This window comes from Aptenodytes patagonicus, chromosome 6 (assembly GCF_965638725.1).
Source record: "Aptenodytes patagonicus chromosome 6, bAptPat1.pri.cur, whole genome shotgun sequence".
In the NCBI taxonomy this organism is placed as follows: domain Eukaryota; kingdom Metazoa; phylum Chordata; class Aves; order Sphenisciformes; family Spheniscidae; genus Aptenodytes; species Aptenodytes patagonicus.
In genome coordinates, this window is record NC_134954.1 from 29,983,280 (window position 1) to 30,004,225 (window position 20,946).

Below are 20,946 nucleotides of genomic sequence, written 5' to 3' on the forward strand. Positions count from 1 at the left end.
ACAGCAGCCCATCGCTCCTGCGGGCATCCCGGCAAGGGAAAGCACCGGGAGCCGGCGGTGGGCGCTTCCCCGGGGTAGCTCCCCCCGTGCAGCAGGCGGGCCGGGCACAGGCGTGGCTGCGCGGGCGGAGGAGGCAGCAGCGGGCGGCGGGGCCCGCCCGGGGCCGGGAGGAGGCGGTGCCCGCCCCGCCGGCGGCCAGCCCGGGCGGGCAGTGACACCTAGCGTCCCGCTCCGCTCCGCGGTACCGTGGCTCTGTCTCCGATCCGGTTTGGTGGCACATATTCTGCCACATTGCTCTCTCCGCGGAAGTCCTGGGGGACCCGGTGTCTCCAAACCACAGCTCGCACTTGGGGATGGTGAAAAGCAGCCTCGGGCCGAGGGTTTGATGGAGACAGAGCAGCCGGTTCTTGTTGAGGGTTAACCCTCCAGCGCCAGGACCTGTCTATCCCTCTGTCACAGCCACACTGCTTCTCTACCTGTCTGGTTACAGCACCAAAACCAGCTGGATGCAGAAGAAATCTGCCCCCGAGCGCTTAAAAACCACACATGAATCTTCCGCTCCTACCATCCTCCTTGCTGCAAATATTAATTAGATGTCAGGAGGGCTCTTTAAAAATTGCATTTAGTCAACAATTTCCCATGTCTTAGTGTGACAATGATGGTTTCCAGCTGAGGGCTTTTTCACATGATTCATTAAGGAGCATTTCTGTCTGGTTTCATTCTGCGCACAATAACGGGTCTTTAATGCAGGCCTCGCTGTTCTCGCCTGCATGTGCGAGGCAAAGCTTATAAATTAGGGATAGGGAATCTGTTGCCCTCTCCAGGAGGGATTATTAACATGAGCTGTGAGATGCCAATATTACCAAAATAAAAGCAGTCTTGAAACTGAACTGCATGACTGTAAACTTTCTGCATGGCTTTCACCCCATAAAAATGCCTGTAGATGGTATTCCAAGAGCAGCCTTTGCTTTTAGTGATGTTCAAGAGATGTTAAGCACCACACCCGCAGCAGAAAGCTCATTTCCACCTGACCTAACCCTCACCCTGACCTGCAGCAGAGATGCTTCCAGTAGGAAACGGGAGATAGAATTAATTTGTGTGATCCATCACTGGATGCTGTGTTCAGTCCTGTCACCCGCAACTCAATAAAGAAGCTGAATAAATGGAAAATGCTGAAATAAGACCTGTGGAAGCAATTCAAGGTCAGGCTTCTGCTTTACAGGGAAAGGCCAAGGAAACGGCATATTTCACTTAGGCAAGAGAAATGGCTGATCACAGTGATCACAAAGCAAGAAAGTTCCTGGTAGCCAGTGATTTTTAAAGACATTGAAAGCTGGTGGCAGGGGAAGCCGAGGCAAAATGCATCAGGGTGAGAGGCCACTCTGCTCTGCCCGGGCATGGGAGAACCCGCAGACGCCTCCCTGCAGGACGCAGCCCCTTCGGGTCCCCTGCCTCTTTCTCCCTTTCTCAATAAACCTCTGCCCAACTATCAAGGGTAATGCTGGGCAAGAAGTGGAAATAACCTCTGAGCCATGCAGCTAGGGACAACTCACAACTAGACTGAAATCCAGCCTGCAGGGAGAACAGAGGCATCCAGCAGAGAAACACTCCCCATTTCTGCAGTCCATTAGGTCAGTTACTTGCTGCTGAATCACCTCCTCTAGAAAATGCTTGGCTTGGGATTTTTGTCACATCAGTGACAAAGTTTTAACCAGCAGAGGAACAAGCTGATGAAAATGTGCAAGGATCCTGCAGATCACTTCTCTTCCGCTCTTGGAAGCTGTTGTCCAAGACTGGGTGAGACCTGGCCCAAGCAAGTGCCTGCTTACAGGATCCCTCCTCGCTGACTCTGGGACCTTAAAAGGTTTTTCAGCACTGAAATCTATGTGGGAATACCAGATATTTTATGAAAAGAATTTTTAAAATGTTTTAGGTTTTTTTGTTGTTGTTGAAGGAAGGAGTTTTCATTGAATTTTGGTGTGAGCTGCTGGGGAATGAATGGTCCGGTGGAGAGTCTGAAAACACCCAGGAACAGTTGGATGGGAGGAGGCCAGGTTGTCTTTCCACAGCCTTTTTCCTGACCCTTACCTCACTTTCAAGATGAGGATCTATGAAAACACAGCAGCCCTGAAAGAACAGAATAGAGCCAAAAACACAAAGCATTTTAACAAGGCAAAACATCCTGCTAAATCTTTTAGTTTATTGGTGTTGAGTACGTTCCAAGCCCAGAGAAAAGGACTCAGAAAGAATCTGTTAAAATAGTTGGCTTATGGGATCTGCAACATAAGCATGATTAAAATTGATCTATTTTTTTATCTATATGACAATATATCAGCTACAGGAATCTGTTTTTCAGAAGTAAAATATATTTGTCTTCAATAAAAGTTGTCCAGTTGAGCTTAGGGCGTAACAGCATTGCCCAGTGCTGGGAAGAGAAGCAGATACCTTAGATCACAATATAATACTGACTCAGATCCTGTGTCCAGCTGAGGAAGTCAATACCAGTACTCTCCTTCATCCCCACGGGCAGGTTCTGGTGGGTTTGAACACCCTCTGCTCTGGTCCAAAGGCCATGGGAAGATTCCTGTTGCCCGCAATGAGTTCTTTGGTATCACCTAGCATTCACCATAGTCTAGTATATTCAGTTACACAAATAACTTAAGTACTGCCAAATCTGCGGTATCTAACTATAGGTGCCCAGCCCGCAGACTGGAGCTGGAGCCCAGGTGTCTCTCCGGTGTGTGTGCAGAGGCAAAAATCTCCCAAGTATTCCTCCTGCTGAGTAGGAGTCACCTAGGAACTACTAATTTGGAGCATGCAGGAGAGTGTGGCCATCTGAATTGGGATTGCAGACAAGAGTTTTCATCCATGCAGGATCCAGAGTCCAAAATACTTGCCAGCAAAAGGGTCTGTTCATCCCCTGCCTGCAAGGAGTGAGCAGGGGTTGCTCTTTGCCAGCCACTTTGTTGGATGGTGCTGGTGACATTGCAAGAATTGTAAAGCCACTTGGCCAGAAAAGACAAGAGTTAGATCTCTGAAGCCTAAAGAAATTCAGACTTGCTGCTCCCCAAAACAATCTAAACCCTGAGAGGAGTGTGAGAGTCATGCTTCCCGCTTTGATGGATCCAGGGGTTCCACAACCTCTTCTGTAGAGGAAGTGGGATTCAGTGAACTGGGTGAGTTGGTCAGTACTTCTTTCTGGTTCTCATGTGCAGTAACTTTTATCCTAGTGAAAATGGGGATTTTAATATTTTTTCAGAAAGGAAGTCAACTAAATATTTTCCGCTTCCTGGGCAAATGCCCCAATTGTGCTTTTGTAAAAGAACGATGGGATACAGTGACTCCTACAACTAATTATCTCCATTCCCATATTGTGTGTTGGCTCTGGAAAAGCCCTAGTAAACCATAAAAGAGCTCAAACTGCCAGAGCGCAGGGAAAAACTTATATAAGTGATCTGTAAAACATGCCCGCATAAGTTTATAACTGCTGTTCAGTTGACTTCTCAAGGGAAAAGGGAAAGGCGCAGAGAGGAATGAGCTCTCTGAGGATGGGTGCTGCATTTGGAGTCATGTGCTGAACTACAGTGCAAGGTCTGTTGTTTCAGCAGAGACGTAAGAAAGTCCCTGAAGACAAATTTTGAAGGTTCATTTGCACTGAAAAGCCAACAAAAGACCAAACAGGAGACAGAAACCCAAGAGCACCAGGCTGCCCTGGAGGCAGCTCTCTGGGGTGCAGCACCGTTGAGCTGATCTTGGGTCTCTGCCACAGAGTGATTCTCAGGACGTTTGTGCCAAGGTGGTTTTAACACCAGGGGTCGGGGGTGGTCAAGGGTTGGTTTTAACAGAAACAGCCCTTTGATGAGCTAGAAAAAAACAATCTTTTTCAGTCTCATCCAGAGCACGCTGGGTCTCACAGCTTGCACTAGCCACAGATCCAGACAAAGCCGTACTGAAGACAAATTCTTTGACCAAAGGTGAGATGGGGTATTCTGTAAGATGGGAATTGTTCCCACCAAGCTGGGGCTCACACTATCCATTGCCGGCTCCTGAGATCCGGCAAGAGGTAGCCCCCAGGTTCAGATGCCTGCTTGCCTTCTCTGCTCCTTCCAGCAGACATCTTTCCAAAATGCAGCAGCTCTGTCTGCACGGTGGGAATTACCCAGGCCAGTCAGTGCATGTCACCCATGCTCTAGATCCTGTGTCTACTGTCACAGTCCATGAAGTGACATGGGTGTCATTGCCCTTTGGCTCTGGACCTCTGCCTGTGTAAGAGCAGGGGGGCAGGCACAGGACTGGCCAACATGATGGAGGACTTTCTGGAGTGACAGCTGGAGGCTTGGGGATACCTCAGGGTTTCTCAAGCAGTAGGTATGTTTAGGCAGCTGAATCCAGCCTCTCGGCCTGCCTTCCCTTTGGGAATAGTACTAGACCAACAATAGGAGGGTGATAATGCAAGGCTCTGATCGCATGTCTTTCCTCTCAATCTTGTCATCAAAATGATTTTATTCATCATTTTCTGGCCTGTCCTGATACCAACTCTCCTGAGCATTAAGCTCTGACTGTCTGAGTGCAGAACAAAATGTAACAGCGTTACAAGGCTTACTGTGCAACCCATGACTTAAAATGGCCCCAAATCCTGGCATCTGTCGGCAAGGAAAATGCTTCAGATGACACACACCCCAGCCAGCATCCCCCGGGTGTCCTGGGGAGGGAAGAGGTGAGATGACCAACCCCCAAATGCAAACAATTTATTTTGTATTTAGCAATATCCCAGCGTGTAACACTCCCCTTATAAGGCAAACAAAGGAATGGCACGTGCCTTAACAACCACATGCTGAAATCGTATTCTGATGCTCTACTTTCCTCTTCTTGGTTAATGCCATAGCAGCTTTCAGTTAGCTTAATGTTCCCAGGATGTTTTTTCCATTAAATGCTACATTTCCAGGAACTTGTATACGGCATTTCCCTCTGCTGCTGCGTGAGCGACTTTTCCTGTCTTTATGTATTCCAGCTCAAGTGGTCCGACTCTGCAGTGACTGATCAGCCAGCCCTTCCTGCTCAAGGGCAGTTTTATGGATCTGTGTGCACAATTAGAAATCAAAAAAAGAAACTGTAGAAGTCTGTTGCAAAAAGGAGTAGGCTGGAAGTCTGAGGTTTTTTATCTTTGCTTCAGTGCTGGGTCTCTGCTATTCCAGAAACAGGGACACCAGTCTTTCCAGCTAGTGACTCATTTTTACGGCTGATGAGATAGGGTAAAAAGTTTGGGGGGGGTTCTGTACGTTTTGAACTTTGAAATTTCAGCTCTTCCCTACCCTGGAAGAGTCCGTGGGTGACTGCTGATCTGAGTGAAGCCATCTGTCTATTTATATGATTCGATATGTAGTCCATTCCCTCATTCTCAGTTCTCCTCCTTGGGCTGTGGGAAAAGGGATGGCAAATTTAGAGATGTAGGAGAAAAAAAAAAAGTAAGCCCCCAGTCTGTTCCACCCAGATGAGAGAGGAGAACTGGAAACCCTGGGACACCTTGCTCTGTGAAAGACAGAAGTGGACACCCCTCAGGAAACGGCAGCAGGTGAAGCAGAGCAAATGAATGGGGTTTATCCCTACTCAGAAGTGTATGTGCGTGTCCTTGCTCATGGAAAGGGATTCTTGCTGCCATTATAGAGCCCTCTAGAAGCTGCCTGAGACGATAAATACTAAATAGCTTAGAAAGCCTAGTGCTTACACAGGGTCAGCTGTGGTATCTTTTCCTAGGTCTCCTAAAACCCCTTTTGCCCATTTCTAATGACTGTCCATTAGCAAAGCCAAAGCTCCACAGCATTTCTGTGGAGAAGCCTAGCTGGCAGAGGTCTTTGTGCAAGCAATGAGATGAAGGCTCCTGGGCCATGTAACCAAGGTGCAGTTTTGTTGGAAGCCATCCAAGCGCTGAGGTCACCTGGTACTCATAAAGAAGAGAAACTGTTGGAAGGCAAAAATGTTGGAAGACTGATTGAAGGAGGCAGAAGGACTTCATTCCTGTGTCTGCATGAAGGGGCCAGTTCTCCTCTATAGGGAATGTTACACAGTCATTTACAGTCATAAAGGGGAGGTGGGAAAAGCCACCCTTTATTGCAGCAGTGCATGTAAGCGAGTCTGGACACGGCGCAGTCGTTACCAAAGCCCTGTCTCCCATCTTCCAGCACCCACGTAAATATCCCTATATCGTATGTCTTCCATGAGGTTCTAATGTATCAAATTCTCATCAGTGCCATTAATTGTCAGCTATTTGCTTTTGCAGATTTGTTTCACATCCAGAAATGAATACCAGCTCTTCCCTGCCTCTCGGGACACAGTGGTGGTAAATGCTGATACAATCACGCTCAGAGCACAAGCAATGATGCATCCCACTGCCTAGCCAAGCAAAACTTTTCCATACGAGTACTGTGAATTCACAGCTATTGCTAGCAGCTTTCCATGGAGAGACTTTGTGTATCCTCTTGCAATATAATCTTACCCAGAATGGTTTTGAAAGACCGTGAACTCGATCCTGCCAAAAATGGTCCGTGCAGCCAAAAAAAATCAACAGAAGATCTTTAGCATTTGAGCTGGCCTGTGAGTTGCATTTTTCACCTTTTTCAAATGATATGTTTCTTGACATCCATGAAACCTTCATTTGACTTCTAATACCCCTGATTATTCTTCTAAGTGTAGCAGACTGCATTTTAATTATAACTTCAGGGCTCAGCAAGCAATCAGCTTCATGGGCATAACGGAACAGACACACCAGCAATGACTTTAGCCCTAAAAGCGTCTGTGCGCAGGCTGGCAGTTGTATCCTAAGAATGTGTTTATTTGCATTTGGTTTATGTGGTTTTGGTGACCTTTTGTTAAAATCAGCCAGTGACTTCCAGGAGGCAAGCTACATACTCACTAAAAAGAAATGCAGTAAAATAATCTAGCACGGGTCCTTCTGCTGAATATTACATTTCTGCTGAATATCATATCCCTGTGTCCAAGGCAGGGATGACCAAGGTTAAGGTTAAAGTAATGTTACCGGTGGACAGGATGGCTGCATGGATATTGCCCCCTTGTTCCTAATGAAGAATGGCAGCCCAGAAATGGGTTACAGGGAAACTGGGGCCCAGTGACCATGTGGGGCCTCCTATGGGTCTGATCACCATTACAGGCTGTTTTATAGCTGGGGAGCGCCTGCATTGTCCTGTCTCTTCTGCCAAGTCATCAACAAGCCCATGGAAAAAAAAGAGCTGTTCATCTCCTGCCTGGTGCCTACACCACATTCTGCAGTCTTGCTGGGATCATCCTACCTCCAGAGAGCAGCAGCAATTTCTTGCTGTTCCCTCATTGCTCCAAAAAGACTGTGAGTGAGGCAGGGATCTCTCAAAGTGATAAATCCGTGTCTACGCTCAGGTGGCTTTGGCAGCATCTCAGCATGTAAGCTGCCTGCTAGCTTCACCAGAGAAGGCTATCAAAGTTTGCTTGGTCTCTGGGCAAGCCTTTCAGGGGGTGCATTGTTGAAACGTAGGTGAGAGTGGCTCTGCCCAAGAAAATACCGTAAGTGCAAGAGGTAACACTGCACTAGTTATCTTTGAGCGATACACTATTAGGATGTTAACAGCCTTCTCTTCTCACAACTTGAAACATGGTTAGTTATTGCTACTGTGAACAGATTCTTTAGTTTAAGAAACTACATGAGGATTGTTGCTGTAACAGGCTGATTTTGTATTCTCTGCATTTCTCAAACAGAGCTTGGTGGAAATTCACGCTCATTTAGTGCACTAGTTTGGCGAATGCCTTTGTGATGATTTTTATCATGCAGTTCAGGAATCCTGAGCCAAAGATGAGCCTCAGTTTTGGTTTTGATCACTTTAGACACACAAGTTGCCTGTCTGTCCATGAGTCCCTGAGTGAGGTACATTAGAAAATCCCTGGAGCTTGAAATTTAGACTACATCTGAACAGCGAATAAACACACATGCCTAGACTCTGGGTTTAGAGGCTGAGGAAATGGTCTGTGGAGAACCTGTGGTATGGAGGGCTCTCTCTCAGTAACCAGCGCTGTTCAGGCTGGTCTGCATCCACGCAACTAAAGACTTGCATATAATTTACAACTCCATTTTCAGTCTGCCATTTTATTTTTTTACACCCCATGCTGCTAAGTAAGTGATGTTTATTGTGGGGATGCGTGTGAGCAATTTCTCTTTCACCACAGTGATTAGAAGAGGAGAACTTCCTATACACTTTCCACTCTTACGGTTACGAGCTGAAAGACTCACTGATTAAAAACCCCCTGTGGCCAATTAGCCTGCAGTGTCCTTCTGTCACGGTGTCCCATGTAGGTACGAAATTCCTCCTGGCAGGTCAGAAGGGAGTGTATAATTCAAAGCTATTAACTGATTTAATGGTCATAAATGAATATTGTGACACATCTGCTGAAAAGCTCAATCAAGCAGGCAGCTACCAGCGATGAATTTGCTAAGACTGAAGCTGTTACTGCTCTTCGGAGAGTCCAGAGGAGCTAGAAAGCAGCCAGGTCCAAAAGCAGGTAGGAAGGTAATGATGGAGTCGGCTCTTCCATCATCAGCCCATAGGGGTGAGGGACCAGGCACATTTAGGTCAGACGTCAGTTCAGAAAAACAAGATCCACTCACTGAGCCGATCGCAACAGAGGTTTTGCGTGTCAGGGGAAAGGTAGACATCTTGAAATGGGGTTTTGCGCATCTTGAAATGGGGTTTTGCGCATCTTGAAATGGGGTTTTGTGCCGAACTGCAACAGAAATACTTTTGAAATTCTGCGCCAAAGAGGATTTCGGGAAAAGGTCAGGAATGTTTGTATGGGAGATTCAAAGTCTCATGCTGGAATTTAATGTTGTTTTTGTCATTTGACTTATTATTGCATTCTTTCAAAATATATCAGCTGTCATGCAGCACTGTTGCTGGCATTTCATACTATAACAAAACAGCAGACGTGTTTAGAGTTTAGATTCTACTTTAGGATCATTATAGGCAGCAACGGCTTGGCTGGGATTGAAATAACCACCCTTTGTAGATCAAAGGCCCTCCTTTGTTACAGTGAAATGAAATGCTGCTGCTATTTCTTAGCTCTGAAAGGAGCATAAGTGCAAGATAAAAGCGAAAAGCAGATTAAAACATTAAAACCAACATCAGTACACAAAGTTTTAAGAGAATTACCAAAAAAGGAAATTATCTTAAACTAAAATGCTGGTATTCCAGAAGTATTTCCAGTTGGGTAACTTTCTGATCAGTGTCAGTTCAGGATATCTTTTTCTGGGATGTTTTGGCAAAGTATTTCCAGCTATGTGGAAGAGACCCCACACACTCAGCCACCGGCCCTGCCTCCAGCCAGGCAGGCGGTAGATGACCAGGACAGGCCGCGGTAGACGATCAGGACAGGCTGTGGGGCTGGAAGCGTACAGGATGGAGGAGATGAGAGCAGAGAAGGAGGGCCGTACAGCGGGCTAAAGGCGAGCGTGAGGCAATTCGGCGGGCTGCCTGGGGTGTGGTGTTCATCCCCTTCAGCCTTCCCTCAGGACGGGCCCAGAGACCCTCCAGGCGCCAGGCACTGAGACTGTGAGGCACCGGCAGGAACCAGGGGCCGGGCAGGGCCTCCCTCTTCCTCCCCGGCATCCGGCGGGCGGCGAGAGGCGAGAGAAGACACCCGCTCCCCCGCCGAACCGGGGCTGACGGGGTCCCCGAGGCGGCGGTGAGAGGCGCCCGACGGCCGCCCCCCGCGCCGCTGGGGGGCGGAGCTGCGCGGCCGCGCGTGCGCGGGGCGGGGCGGGGCGGGGCGTGCGGCGCCGCGGAGGAAGCGGCGCCAGCGGCGGCGTCGGGCGCGCGCAGCCATGAGCGGCGGGGCGGGGACTGGCGGCCGCGGCGTGTGAGGGGTTCGGCGGGGCGGGGGGTCCCCTCCCTGCCTTCCCCCCCCCCCGTCCCTCCCTCCCTCCCTCCCTGCCTGCCTCCCTCCCTCCCTCCCCGCGGAGCGATGGTGCCGGGGCGCCGGGGCGGGGGCCGCGAGCCCGGCGGGGGGCGGTGGCGGCGGGGCCGGCCCCTTTCGGCGCCGGGGGAGGCGGGCGCGGGCCGGCGGTGGCCGCCGTCGTCGTCGTGCCGGGTGCGGGGCCCGCGCCGCCATCTCCTCCGCCTCCTGCCGCTGCTGCTGCTCCTGCCCGCCGGCGCTGAGGGCCAGGCCGGCCCGAGCTCTGGCCCGCACGCCGCGGGGCCCCCGGACTGGCCCCCCGCCGGCCCCGGCCCCAGCCTCAGCCTCTACCTGAGCGAGGAGGAGGTGCGCCGGCTGATCGGTGAGTGCGGGCCGGGGCCGGGGCTGCGCCAGGCCCCGGCGGGGGGACGGGCTGGGCCTGGCGGTGGGGCGGCCTGTGGGGTGGGGACCGGGGAGAGACGGGGGCCTGTGGGGCTGGAGGAGGGGGCGCGGGTCCAGGAGCCGGGGGGAGGTGGGGATCTGTGGGACTGAGGTGGTGTTGGGGGTCCGGGCGCTCAAAAGGGGATGAGGGGAGTTCTGTGGGGTTGGGATGGCAGTTTGGGGGTCTGGAAGAGGATGGAGTAGTCTGTGGGACTGGGGTGGGCGTGGTGGGTCTGGGGGTGGGGAGGGTGGGGGTCAGTGGGACTGGAGGACTGTGGTGGTGGTGGCTGTGGGGGTCCAGGAGGCTTCAATAGAGATGTCTGTGGGACTGTTGCAAGGGCGGCAGATCTGGGGGTGCAGGGGAGGATGGAGAGTGCTGCGAGCAGGGATGAAGGATCTGGGGCTTGGGAGAGGATGGGGGGTTATGGGACTGGGTTGGGGTTGGGTGAATCTGGGGATCCATGTGGGGTTCTGTAGGACTGGGCAAGCAGGGGGTCATGAGGAGAATGGATGAGTCTGAGGACTCAGGAAAGAGTCTCTGTGCTGCCTGGTGTGTGTGGTTGGGGTTTTAAGGGAAGAAGAGGGTCCTGGGCTTTACCCTGATGGTGAGGGGTTCCCTAGGTTCAAGTGACTGGGGATGGTGCTCTGTGGGAGTAGCGTAAGCCCTGGAAGAGGTGTGTTCAGGCCTGTGATTTAATTAGGGAGGTGAGTGACATTCAGAGGGCAGAGGGGAGACCTGACAATATTTGGGTGCATGTGTGAAAGGAATCTTAATTTCTAGGCAGGCTGACAATTGCTGCGCAAGTACTTGGAGACAGTTCATGAAGTCCCCCATCTGGCCCACTGCGGAAGGCTTTCGCAGTAGTTTTGTGCTTGGAGAGTCTCTGATTTAAACGAAGATTTGTTTTCTGTCAGCTTTGGCTTGCTTAGGCTCTTGTTTAGAGTTGGTGGCTGGAGTCTCAAAACAAATATGTTGGTATCCCCAGTGATTTGTTATTCAGCAAATGTCCTGTATCTCTGTAAGCTGAAAAATGAGCAGTGCAAGACTTTATTTGCATCAAATGGACAAAATAAAAATATCTCTAGTTAATTTGAACTCCGTAAGCACGTAGCTGACTGAAGTCAGGGGACCAGGGGAGTGAATAACACTGTAAACATTTTTTCCCTTATGGCTTGCTCTGGTGATTAGCATTCTGTTGCCGTCATTTTTACATTGCATGTGCTTGCTGCCAGATGCTCTGTTACAGATAGAGGATAAAAATGTCAGGCTTGCTGTTTAGCTGAGTTTCTAAACAAGTAGTTAATCTTGGAAATACTGAATGGTGAGGTTTGAGCTATCCCGAGTCTAGTGCCTGAAATCTGTATTAGTTGGATTTGCTTAGACTTCCATGGTCCACTAGCATAATTATTCATCATTAAGTAGCAACTGAGGAGGGAAGATCTGCTGTTATTTTTTTAAGTTAAATTGCATCCCGTAACCTCCCTTATTAGTGTGTCTATTGCTAACGTGGCTAAAGTCACTTATTACTCAAGCTGTCTGTAGCTGTTTTATATCTCAAGTATCTGACACTTAATGATCTGTTCTGCTTCTGCAACCCCAAAGGCTTGGATAAACTGGAGTCTAATGTGGAGATAAACTGGCATTTTTCTCAGTTAGTAGGATTCAGATCACTAGAAATCTGTTGTGAACTAAACTTTCAGGATCTACCTTGTGTTGTTGGCATGAGCAGATTTAATTTTAGGGGTATCCTTTACATGTACTAGCTGTTGTCAGTAAGGTGTAGTTTAACAAGGCATCTAGACACAGGCAATCAAATCTCCGGTAACTATGTATTCCTCTAGCAGAAGAAAGTCCAAAGGGATGGACAGGTTTGTTCCAGTTCTTCACACTTCTGAAAACAAAACAAGCTATTTTAAAATGTTCAGTTTTGTAGTTTCTGAATTGTGTTTACATACAATCAAGTTTATAGTTTAGGCACTCGTATCGGTGTGCATGAACTTTCAAAGAGCAGGGAGGTGTTTCAGCTTCTGTTACTTCTTTGAGGAAAGCCATGGTTCAGTGGATGCTAGAATAGTAATTCACAGTGGATAGGAAAATGACATTGCTTGTGAAGCAAACTGTTAGGTTCAGGGAAGCTGCTAATATAAACATAGAAGCTAGTTTCTTTCACCTTTTGTTTCTAAAGAAACTCTGTCTCTGCTACTGTCTTGCTGTGGTTGAACAGAAAACTCTTTAAGACTTTCTGAAGTGCTCATAAATCCAAATGTCACACGGAGTTACTACAGCCTGTGGTGTGTTTTCATGCTTCTTAGTGTCGTCCCCATACATCTTTAGATCACAAATTTGATTTGGAACAAATGTAAGCATGTGATTGCCAATTGTTGAATCAGCCATAGGCAGTGATGCAGTACGTCCTCCGTGTAAAGCTGGAGCATCCACAGGGTCTGGTGTAAGGTCTGCGGGGCCGTACCCATGCGTGGTCTCTCCACCAGTGAGGCTGTACCAGTTCAGTGGGGCATTGCAGTGCTTCTGCTCTTCTCAAAACCAGAATTCAGTGTCTTACGGAACCATGGCCTGTGTTTTTAACTAGGTTATGGCTCTTGTAAATGAAATAGTGACTTGCTTAAGATTAATTGCGGCTGCTGTTCTTTCTGTGGCATGGAGGCAGGACAGATACTATGGTTTATAGTGAAAGCTGCCCACTAATTTCCTGTATGCTTATGCCAGATTTCCACCGTTAGGCTATGTGATTCTGACCATGTGTCTGCCTTAGGAGGAATTGTTTGGAAATCTTCAGAACTTTACAGAGAAGAAAACTAGAGAAAACTGGCTTGTCCTGTTGTGCGAGATGGATTTTTATTTTGAAAAGCTGCAGCATTCTCATGGTCTGAAAGCAGGGCTTGCTGTATGGCAGGCAGATGGTGTCTCTGTCAGAAATATCTCTTGCCATTCCCGTGGAAAATGTTCACAGCCATCCAAACTGTAAGTCTTTGGAAAAAAATAATAATGTGGTTTTCACATACTTGGATGTGTCTGATTCCACTCACACCAGGCAGGATTCAGCAATAGATGAGATAAAGGTAGAAACAGAGAGAGAGAGGAGTTCGTCAAGGGGACTTGGTTGAGACTACTTCAGCCATGGCAGAGGGAGCTGGAGGTGTTTGAGTGAGAGCAGTGGCGAGGTACAGGGTGATGGGGAGTTGGGAAGGAGGAAGAGAAGCGCTGCTTGCTGGGGAAGAGACACCCAGAGCACCACAACCCTTCTTAGGGGTGTCTGTGAACTCTCTCAGCACCGTGATCCGTAGCTTTTTGGAGTTGGTTCGTAGCTTTTTGGATTTGGTTCGTATGAACAATCTTTTTTTGGGCCTGCGCATAAACCTGAAGAAAGTAGTGTTAGTCTTATGGAGAGTGGCTAACTGTATAGGCACAATAACACCACCTGATCGTATCACTTTTTTCCGGTGACCGCCCTGTGATGCTAAACATGCAGGGCAGATGGTGTTAAATTAGTGATGAGTTATTCAGTAGAGGGTCTGTACTTGATTTAGTGACTTTCATTCAGATTTGCCTGTGAAATCAGAACGTAGTGTTTGCCTAATATTGAAATGTTCCATCAGTCTGCTTTTCACAGGATCCTGTGGTATAAAGGCACATGTATTCCTGCTTGGCAAGTAACAAACTAAGGTTTAGAGAATAAGGTAAAAAATATCCATTAATATTAGGTAGCTAGCTTTAATAATTAAGGATTTGATCTGATCTATTTAAAGTACATAGCATTATTTAGCACATAATGCATTCATGGTATATCTCTTAGACCTTCAGCTGTGAGTTCCCGACAGTTCTGCAGCTCAGCTTCACAGGAGACCTTGGGTTATACCCTCCAAGTATGAGGACCAGAATCAATAGCTGCCTGTGAAAACCTGGCTTAAGCAGTTTTTCTTGCATTGCAGGCAGTTCTTTTGCAGCATTCGTGAGATAAACCTAGTTGTTCATCGCAGCAACAAGATGCTTAAGCAGAGAGGACAATCCTTTCTGTAATTGCAGGGGTTTAGGGTTTTTTTGTAGACTACATACATTTCAGCTGTGAAATTGGTCTTGTGGATAGCCCTCCTCATCATATGGCTCTGGTTCTTTTTTAGAGACAGGTCTAGCCTGAACACTAAATGAGACTTAAGTCCCACGGGGGAAAAATAGCATGTTATAACCTAACTAAGGGCTATCATAATGCATACGTGAGGAGGGGCTAAATTAGAATTGCAGGAGAATCTTAAAGTCAGAAGTCCTACAATGTTTGCATTGAGTTTGCAAACTTAGTATTCTCTGGCCTAGTTTCTTCTGAGTAATCATATTGAATGCCGTCCTCTGGTTTTATATTTGCACTTGCTTAATTACAGAGTTAAATTAACACTTATGTGACTTTTTCTTACGTGTTCTAGAATTTCATTTGAAGCCAGTGTGCAGCTTACTGAAATGAGTTGCTGGTTGTGAGCTGCAAAATCTGTTACAGCAGAGGGTTGTTTGTAAACAGTTTTTTAAATCGTACTGCTGACTTACAGAGCGGTTGGGGTTGGCAGGGACCTCTGAAGGTCATCTGGTTCAACACCCTGCTCAAGAGGGCCATCTAGGGCCGGTTGTCCAGCACCATGTCCAGAAGCTTTTGAACATCTCCAAGGATGGACACTCCACCACCTCTGTGGGAAGCCTGTGCCAGTGCTTGGTCACCCTCACAGTAATGAGTTTTTCCTGACATTCAGACAGACCCTCCTGTGTTTCAGTTTGTGCCTATTGCCTCTGGTCCTGTCACTGGGCACCACTGAAGAGCCTGGCTCAGTCCTCTTTGCACACACCTTCAGATATTTATATATATTGATGAGTTCCCCCTGAGCCTTCTCTTCTCCAGGCTGAACAGCCGCAGCTTTCTCAGCCTGTTCTCATAGGAGAGATGCTCCAGTCCCTTTAATCATCTTTGTGGTCCTTTGCTGGATTCTCTCCAGTAGCTCCATGTCTCTTATATTGGGGAGCCCAGCACTGGACCCAGTACTCCAGGTGTGGCTTCACCAGTGCTGAGCAGAGCCCTGGTAAATTATAGGCCAAATGCAGTTTTGTATATTTTAGATGGAGACTAAACATGTACTTATTGCAGCAGTTGATCTTAATTAAGATGTCTTATTTTTATACTGTGAAACAGCTTTCTTAATGTCACTGTTTTGGGGAGTTAGCAACAGGAGTTCATGTCAAAAGTGCTTTATATTTCTTGCACTGAGTTTATAGTGATTGGAAATCCTCTTGTTCCTTTGTCGGTTGCCTGGTTTGTTGTCGCTGTTATGAAAGGGAGCTGAAAATTAGTGTGCTGGGATGACCTGGATGTTCAAATTATTGAAAGGTTGAAGTACTTCTTTCTTGTGATTCTTGAAATGCTTCAGGGCCTTGTTAAAAGCCTACTCACGCCTGTCTTTGACAGTATCACATCCTAGAGCACCACCAGTGAGCTAGTGCTGTGCTCTGAGTTTTGTTAGTAGCACCCAAGATAAATTTCCATGTGAGATGGGTAATTTACAGGTGCTTGTACATGGTGCCTCTTTAGGACAGAAAAAATACAGCAAAGAGCTTCTGTGTAGCTGCAGGAAGATGAGTGAGATGTCCACTGAAGAGCAGATGTTTGAGTACCCTAAAGTCTTGAAGCAAGCGTCTATGTGGTACGTGACCTACAGTTCACAATCTGGTTCTATTGTATACATGTTCTTAAATCTTCGTTTTCTAGCTTTTAAGTGCTTGACTCTGAAGAACAATAGCTTTTTGCATGTTGTATGCAAAAACAAGTATTGTGTTGCTATGGTCCACATGCCTGTCTGCAGAAGTGCAAAAACCTGCATGTTAGTCTTCATTTTACCATTCGAAAGGGACTTAAAATTAAAGATTACTGTAGGTGCACACTGCTGGATGGAAAGCAAGCTTCTAATCTTGACAGATGCCATGCACTGTAACAAAACTGAATTGCTGATGATGGCCTGAAAATATTCTGATATATTCCACTTAATTGGAAGTGCTGGTTTTAGGATAATTATTTTATTACCTTGCCCTGTAAAGCCCTTTAGCCTAATGATAGTCAGTGATTGGTGCTTATTAGACAGGCTTTTTAGTGTTGCAGGTGAATGTCACTCAAGACTGCTTTGGAGAAATAGGGGGATTAAGGCTGGCAGGGTGTTTGGAGGGTGCATGCAGCAACATCTGGCCGTTTGCAAGCTGCAGCAGGTTGTGACATGTTACTTGCATCATGGAGTTGAGCAATCTGTTTTCATTTTGGAGCCTTTCAGTGCACTTGGATGCTCGTCCGTCTGATTTAGAGTACCATGGTTCATGTCAATATTGTTTTGAGGTTTATGAGAACAAGCTGCATTTGGGGTTCCTCTGCCCTCTTTCATTCTATTACCTCACTTTTAATTTGCAAAGTTCAAATAGCATGTGGATAGCTGTTTCCTCAGAGATGCGTGTAGTCATATAAACCCACTGCAATATTTGTAATGCTTGCAAACCAGGAGAAGAATACGCTTCTAGGAGTTTGAAATAGCCTGTGGAAGGCCATCAGGAGTGATGCCAGTGGAGGCAGCTTCTAGCCTGGGTTAGGATTACTTTGAAATAACTTATTCTGTGTGAGTGCCATTAAGAGGGAAGTCTGGGAAATAAGTCCTTGTGTGTATTGATCTATTCAGCATTGCTGAGATGGGTGGTTGATTTCTGCGGCCTGCTTATCACACCAGCTTATGTGTTGGGATTTAAAAATGCTGGGGGCTCCCTCTGAATCCTACCCAGAGAAAGCAATTTGCTTCTGCAAATTGGCTGTTCAGGAGGGACTGCATGGGCAGCAGGCGGCTTGGCTTCCTCATGTGGCTCTCTGCACTCAGCCCTGGGAGGAAGCAGCCATTTCGGCTCCCGAGAGGCCAAGGTCTGTCTAGTGATAAATGTTTGTGGCTCTTGTAACATTTGTGTGTCAGGGGCTTGGAAGAAATCTGACCTCTGAGACTGAAGGCTAGCCTGACGGGGGTGGGGGGAAATCCCAAAGCTGCATTCCTCACTGCTGTGATTTTACACCTGTGTTCTGTTTGGCAGCATCTTATTTATCACTGTTGATTGTTTGGCCTCTTTAAACATATGTTCTCTTTCTCCCTCCAGTGCGTGGACAGAATGGGAACAAGAGAGAGGAAATGGAGGCAAAGAGCTCCCTGCATGCATGAGAAAAGCCAGCAAGGGCTCACTGTACTGGGAGGAAGGCAGGGACTGAAACTGCTCCTAAACACCACCTGGGCAGAGGGAAATACAAGAGATAAGGATCATGCTCATAGGCATGAAAAATCCCAGGGTGGCATTTTCCTGAGAGTGGGAGCTGTGGAGGCAGCTATACTGTACACTCTGGTGTGTGGGTACTTTAAAAGATGAAGTGTTTGGGGAAGTCTTGTGTTTTTCTCCTCCCCTTCTGCTATTGAGAGTTGTGTTTGGATACTGGAAAAGCTGAATTAATGAGACAAATTCCAAATGTATCTTGGTTCACAGTTGTTCTGAGCTCTAGCGAAATGGGATTGCTTGATGACTAATTCCTACCTGAAACTATCCAGACTGAAATATCACTGAGGCTCCTACTTTTCTTGCAGTGGAAGGGACTTTAGTTAGAGGCTATTCCTCTAGTAACTTAGTGTGCAGTATTAAAATCATACTTGAGTTCTCAACTGTGAAAGCAGGGGGTGCGTAAAGGGTGAAGTGTGTTTAATGTGTTGTGTCTGATGAATTGATTTTTTTTTTTTCCTTCCCCCCTACCCCTGAATGGCAGTACCACCAGCAGATCCCATGTAAGAATGAATGCTAACACTCTCTGAAAATGCCTTGTGGTGGTATAAAGGGCACGATGGTAGAGGCTTCAAACGCGTTATTTCTCTTCCATCTCTGCCTTTGTCCTTCTTTCAAGTGGATAACTCACATATTTGTACTGACTGCTTTGGAGATCTGGGAGCAGAATCAACAGCATGAAACTAATGTGATGCTTTAGAATTTCGCTGCCACTTACTGGGTGTTGAATAGCTGTAATTAAATTAAGCAGTATATTGGTTTCATCATGCTGCTTGGGAAAGATAAGAGCAGTAATGTAAGCATTGGAGCTGCTGCTTGGTAGGCTTGAAAAGCTGCAGCAGCTCCGAATACCTAATGCCAGCGATACCAGTGGTGAAGCTGAGCAGGTTGATAAACTAAAGATGGTTATCCTCTCAAAACTGTTTTAGCCTTTATGAAGTTAGTGGATGGCCTTGTAGAGTAATTCCTAATAAAAGAAAAAGATGCTAAGCTTCATGGCTTTCCTGAGCACAGAGATTGCCGCAGAAGTGAATAGACCTGTTTTAGTTTGTGTGGAGCTTGGTTTTGTGTTAAACAATTATTGTCACTGTGATGGAAGTCTTCCAAAGCGTCTCAACAGATGTGAAGGGTGCGTTATCCCTTCAGCAGTCCCATCGGTCACAGAACTAGAAGCATGAGTTTCTAGGCTGAGAGGTCTGATGCATTGAGGGAGGGGTATGTGGTTTTTTCCTATTTTTTTTTTTATTTGTACTCAGTTGGGTACTTGTTACTGAAATAGTCATGGTCACTGGCAGGGACACCGTTCTAGAGGTGACTTACGCTGTTGTACCTTACGGTCTTGCTTACAGGGATAACTGAATCAACATGTGGGTGCATTACAAAAAAAAAAAAGGTGACACAACTTCTGTGGGTAGGTGACACTAAAATACTGCAAATGCACATTATTCACGAGTCCAAATGATGTCTGATATACCTTTCTTAGGTGATTGAGTTTTGGCTGGGAAGATTACAGCAGTTCAGTTAAAGCTTTGGGATACTAGTAAGCATTTGGTCTGAAGTTATTTTATTTCGAGGTGTGTGCTCTTGGGCAACTGTGGTTCACGTGGATGGAACCTTTCTTTGTTTTCTATTCTCGGTGTTTACTTTCATTCTCATTCAAAAGGAACATCAAACTTCATGTTACAATAATTGAGACATTTGCCATTACTAATAAGTTAAATTTTTATTTCATAAATATACCTATTCTGTGTGCTAAGAATAAAGTTGTTTAATTTGCTTATTAAAGTTAGCTTTATACTTTTATATTATACAGTTCCCTTTCAGTCGCCTCCAACCCTGTACCTGCACCATTCCTATTCCCATCTGTCCCCTTGCCCGCTGTGTAGGTCACTGGCACTAGTTTTCCTCTGCCTTCAAGTATCTGTCTCATGCATCTCTACTGCATCCTTCCTTTGGAATTGGCCCTTCAGGTGACTCGCATGCACTGTTCTTGCTATTAATAGCAAAGTGACTGCTGGCTTTGTTGGGAGTTTTACTAGGGTTTTTTTTTTTTAAGTTTCAAATGGGCAAATTCAATTTAGAAGGTGTTCTCAGGAGCAGAGTTTACTTGTATTCTGCTCTGAGGTAAGATATGTGTTGTTGGTTTGTTTTCTTTTTTTTTTTCCCCTCCCCATTAAGGAGTGTGTCATCTTCTAATCGTTTTCATGGCTGCCTTTATATCCTACCTATCAGAAAAATGAAGATTTTTCTGTAGGTGAAGGAGAGAAGAATAAGCAGGCAGGCTGTTGAAATGTAATTGTTGGTGTTGTTCAAAGACAAAAGGGTAAGCAGTTGGGTCCTAGGAACAATTAATGTCTTCCTTTTGGTATGGATTGAGTTAAATATTGCCATATGCTTTCACTTCAGCAGGTGCCATCTCCTGGGGGGAAGCTTCTTCCCATAGAAGGGAAGAGGTCTACTCTGTGACTTTCACAAAGACCTTTCAGTGAGAAAAATCCTGTTTGCCTGTGGTGTTGAACTTGCAAATTCTGTTTAACAGCATCAATAAGGTGAATTGTGGGTGATCTGTCAGTGAAGATTCACGAGGATTTAATGAGAGCTCTCAGCTAAGAGTTTTTCCTCCTGTGTGCTAGATGTTGGGAAGTTTCCTACTAATATTCCCTGCTAGGGAGTCTTGGTTGGTTTTCAGGGATGCAATCATTGCCTTGAAGTTATGTTGAGTATTTCCTCACATTGAATGCCTTACATATTGTTTTCCATCTCCAGCTTGTGAAAAGTTAACTGCACAGGTAGCAAAGGCATTTGTGTAAATAACCACAGTCCATATGCTCTCTGCTACCACTGGGCAGAGTTAGGTGAGTTTGCAAAGCAACTGTGCTATTTGCAGTGAGGTATCAGTCTCTGGTAGGAGAGATTTTCCATGGAGGTGATAATGAATTTAATTCTGGGGCCTCGCCAATCAGTGTGTGTTATGTTAACAAGCTAATGTTAAGCAATTCCACAAAGGGTTTGCATGTTTCAGTATGCTTTGGTGATGTGTCAACCTGTGACTTTATTTCTAGTCTGTTTTCCATGGACTTGATACTGTGGGGTTTTTTTTCCCCCAAGGTCTATGGTACTGGATTATAAGACACTTCTTTCTAGCAAAGCATAGACTGAAGTGTAGAAAAGTGGGTTGGAGAGCTCTTTGGTGAAATAGATGCATGTAGGTAATGAAGAACTTCATGTAGAGGTAG

At 46.6% G+C, this 20,946-nt stretch overlaps 1 protein-coding gene across 1 annotated transcript in view; it reads left to right on the forward strand.

Moving 5' to 3' along the window:
* Nucleotides 1-9,999: 9,999 nt before the first annotated feature.
* Nucleotides 10,000-20,946, forward strand: part of RYK (receptor like tyrosine kinase) — a 63,693-nt gene continuing 52,746 nt past the window's right edge. Inside the window, exon 1 of the mRNA XM_076341800.1 lies at nucleotides 10,000-10,312. Within this exon, the coding sequence (XP_076197915.1) occupies nucleotides 10,000-10,312 (313 nt within the window). The remainder of the gene's footprint in view (nucleotides 10,313-20,946) is intronic.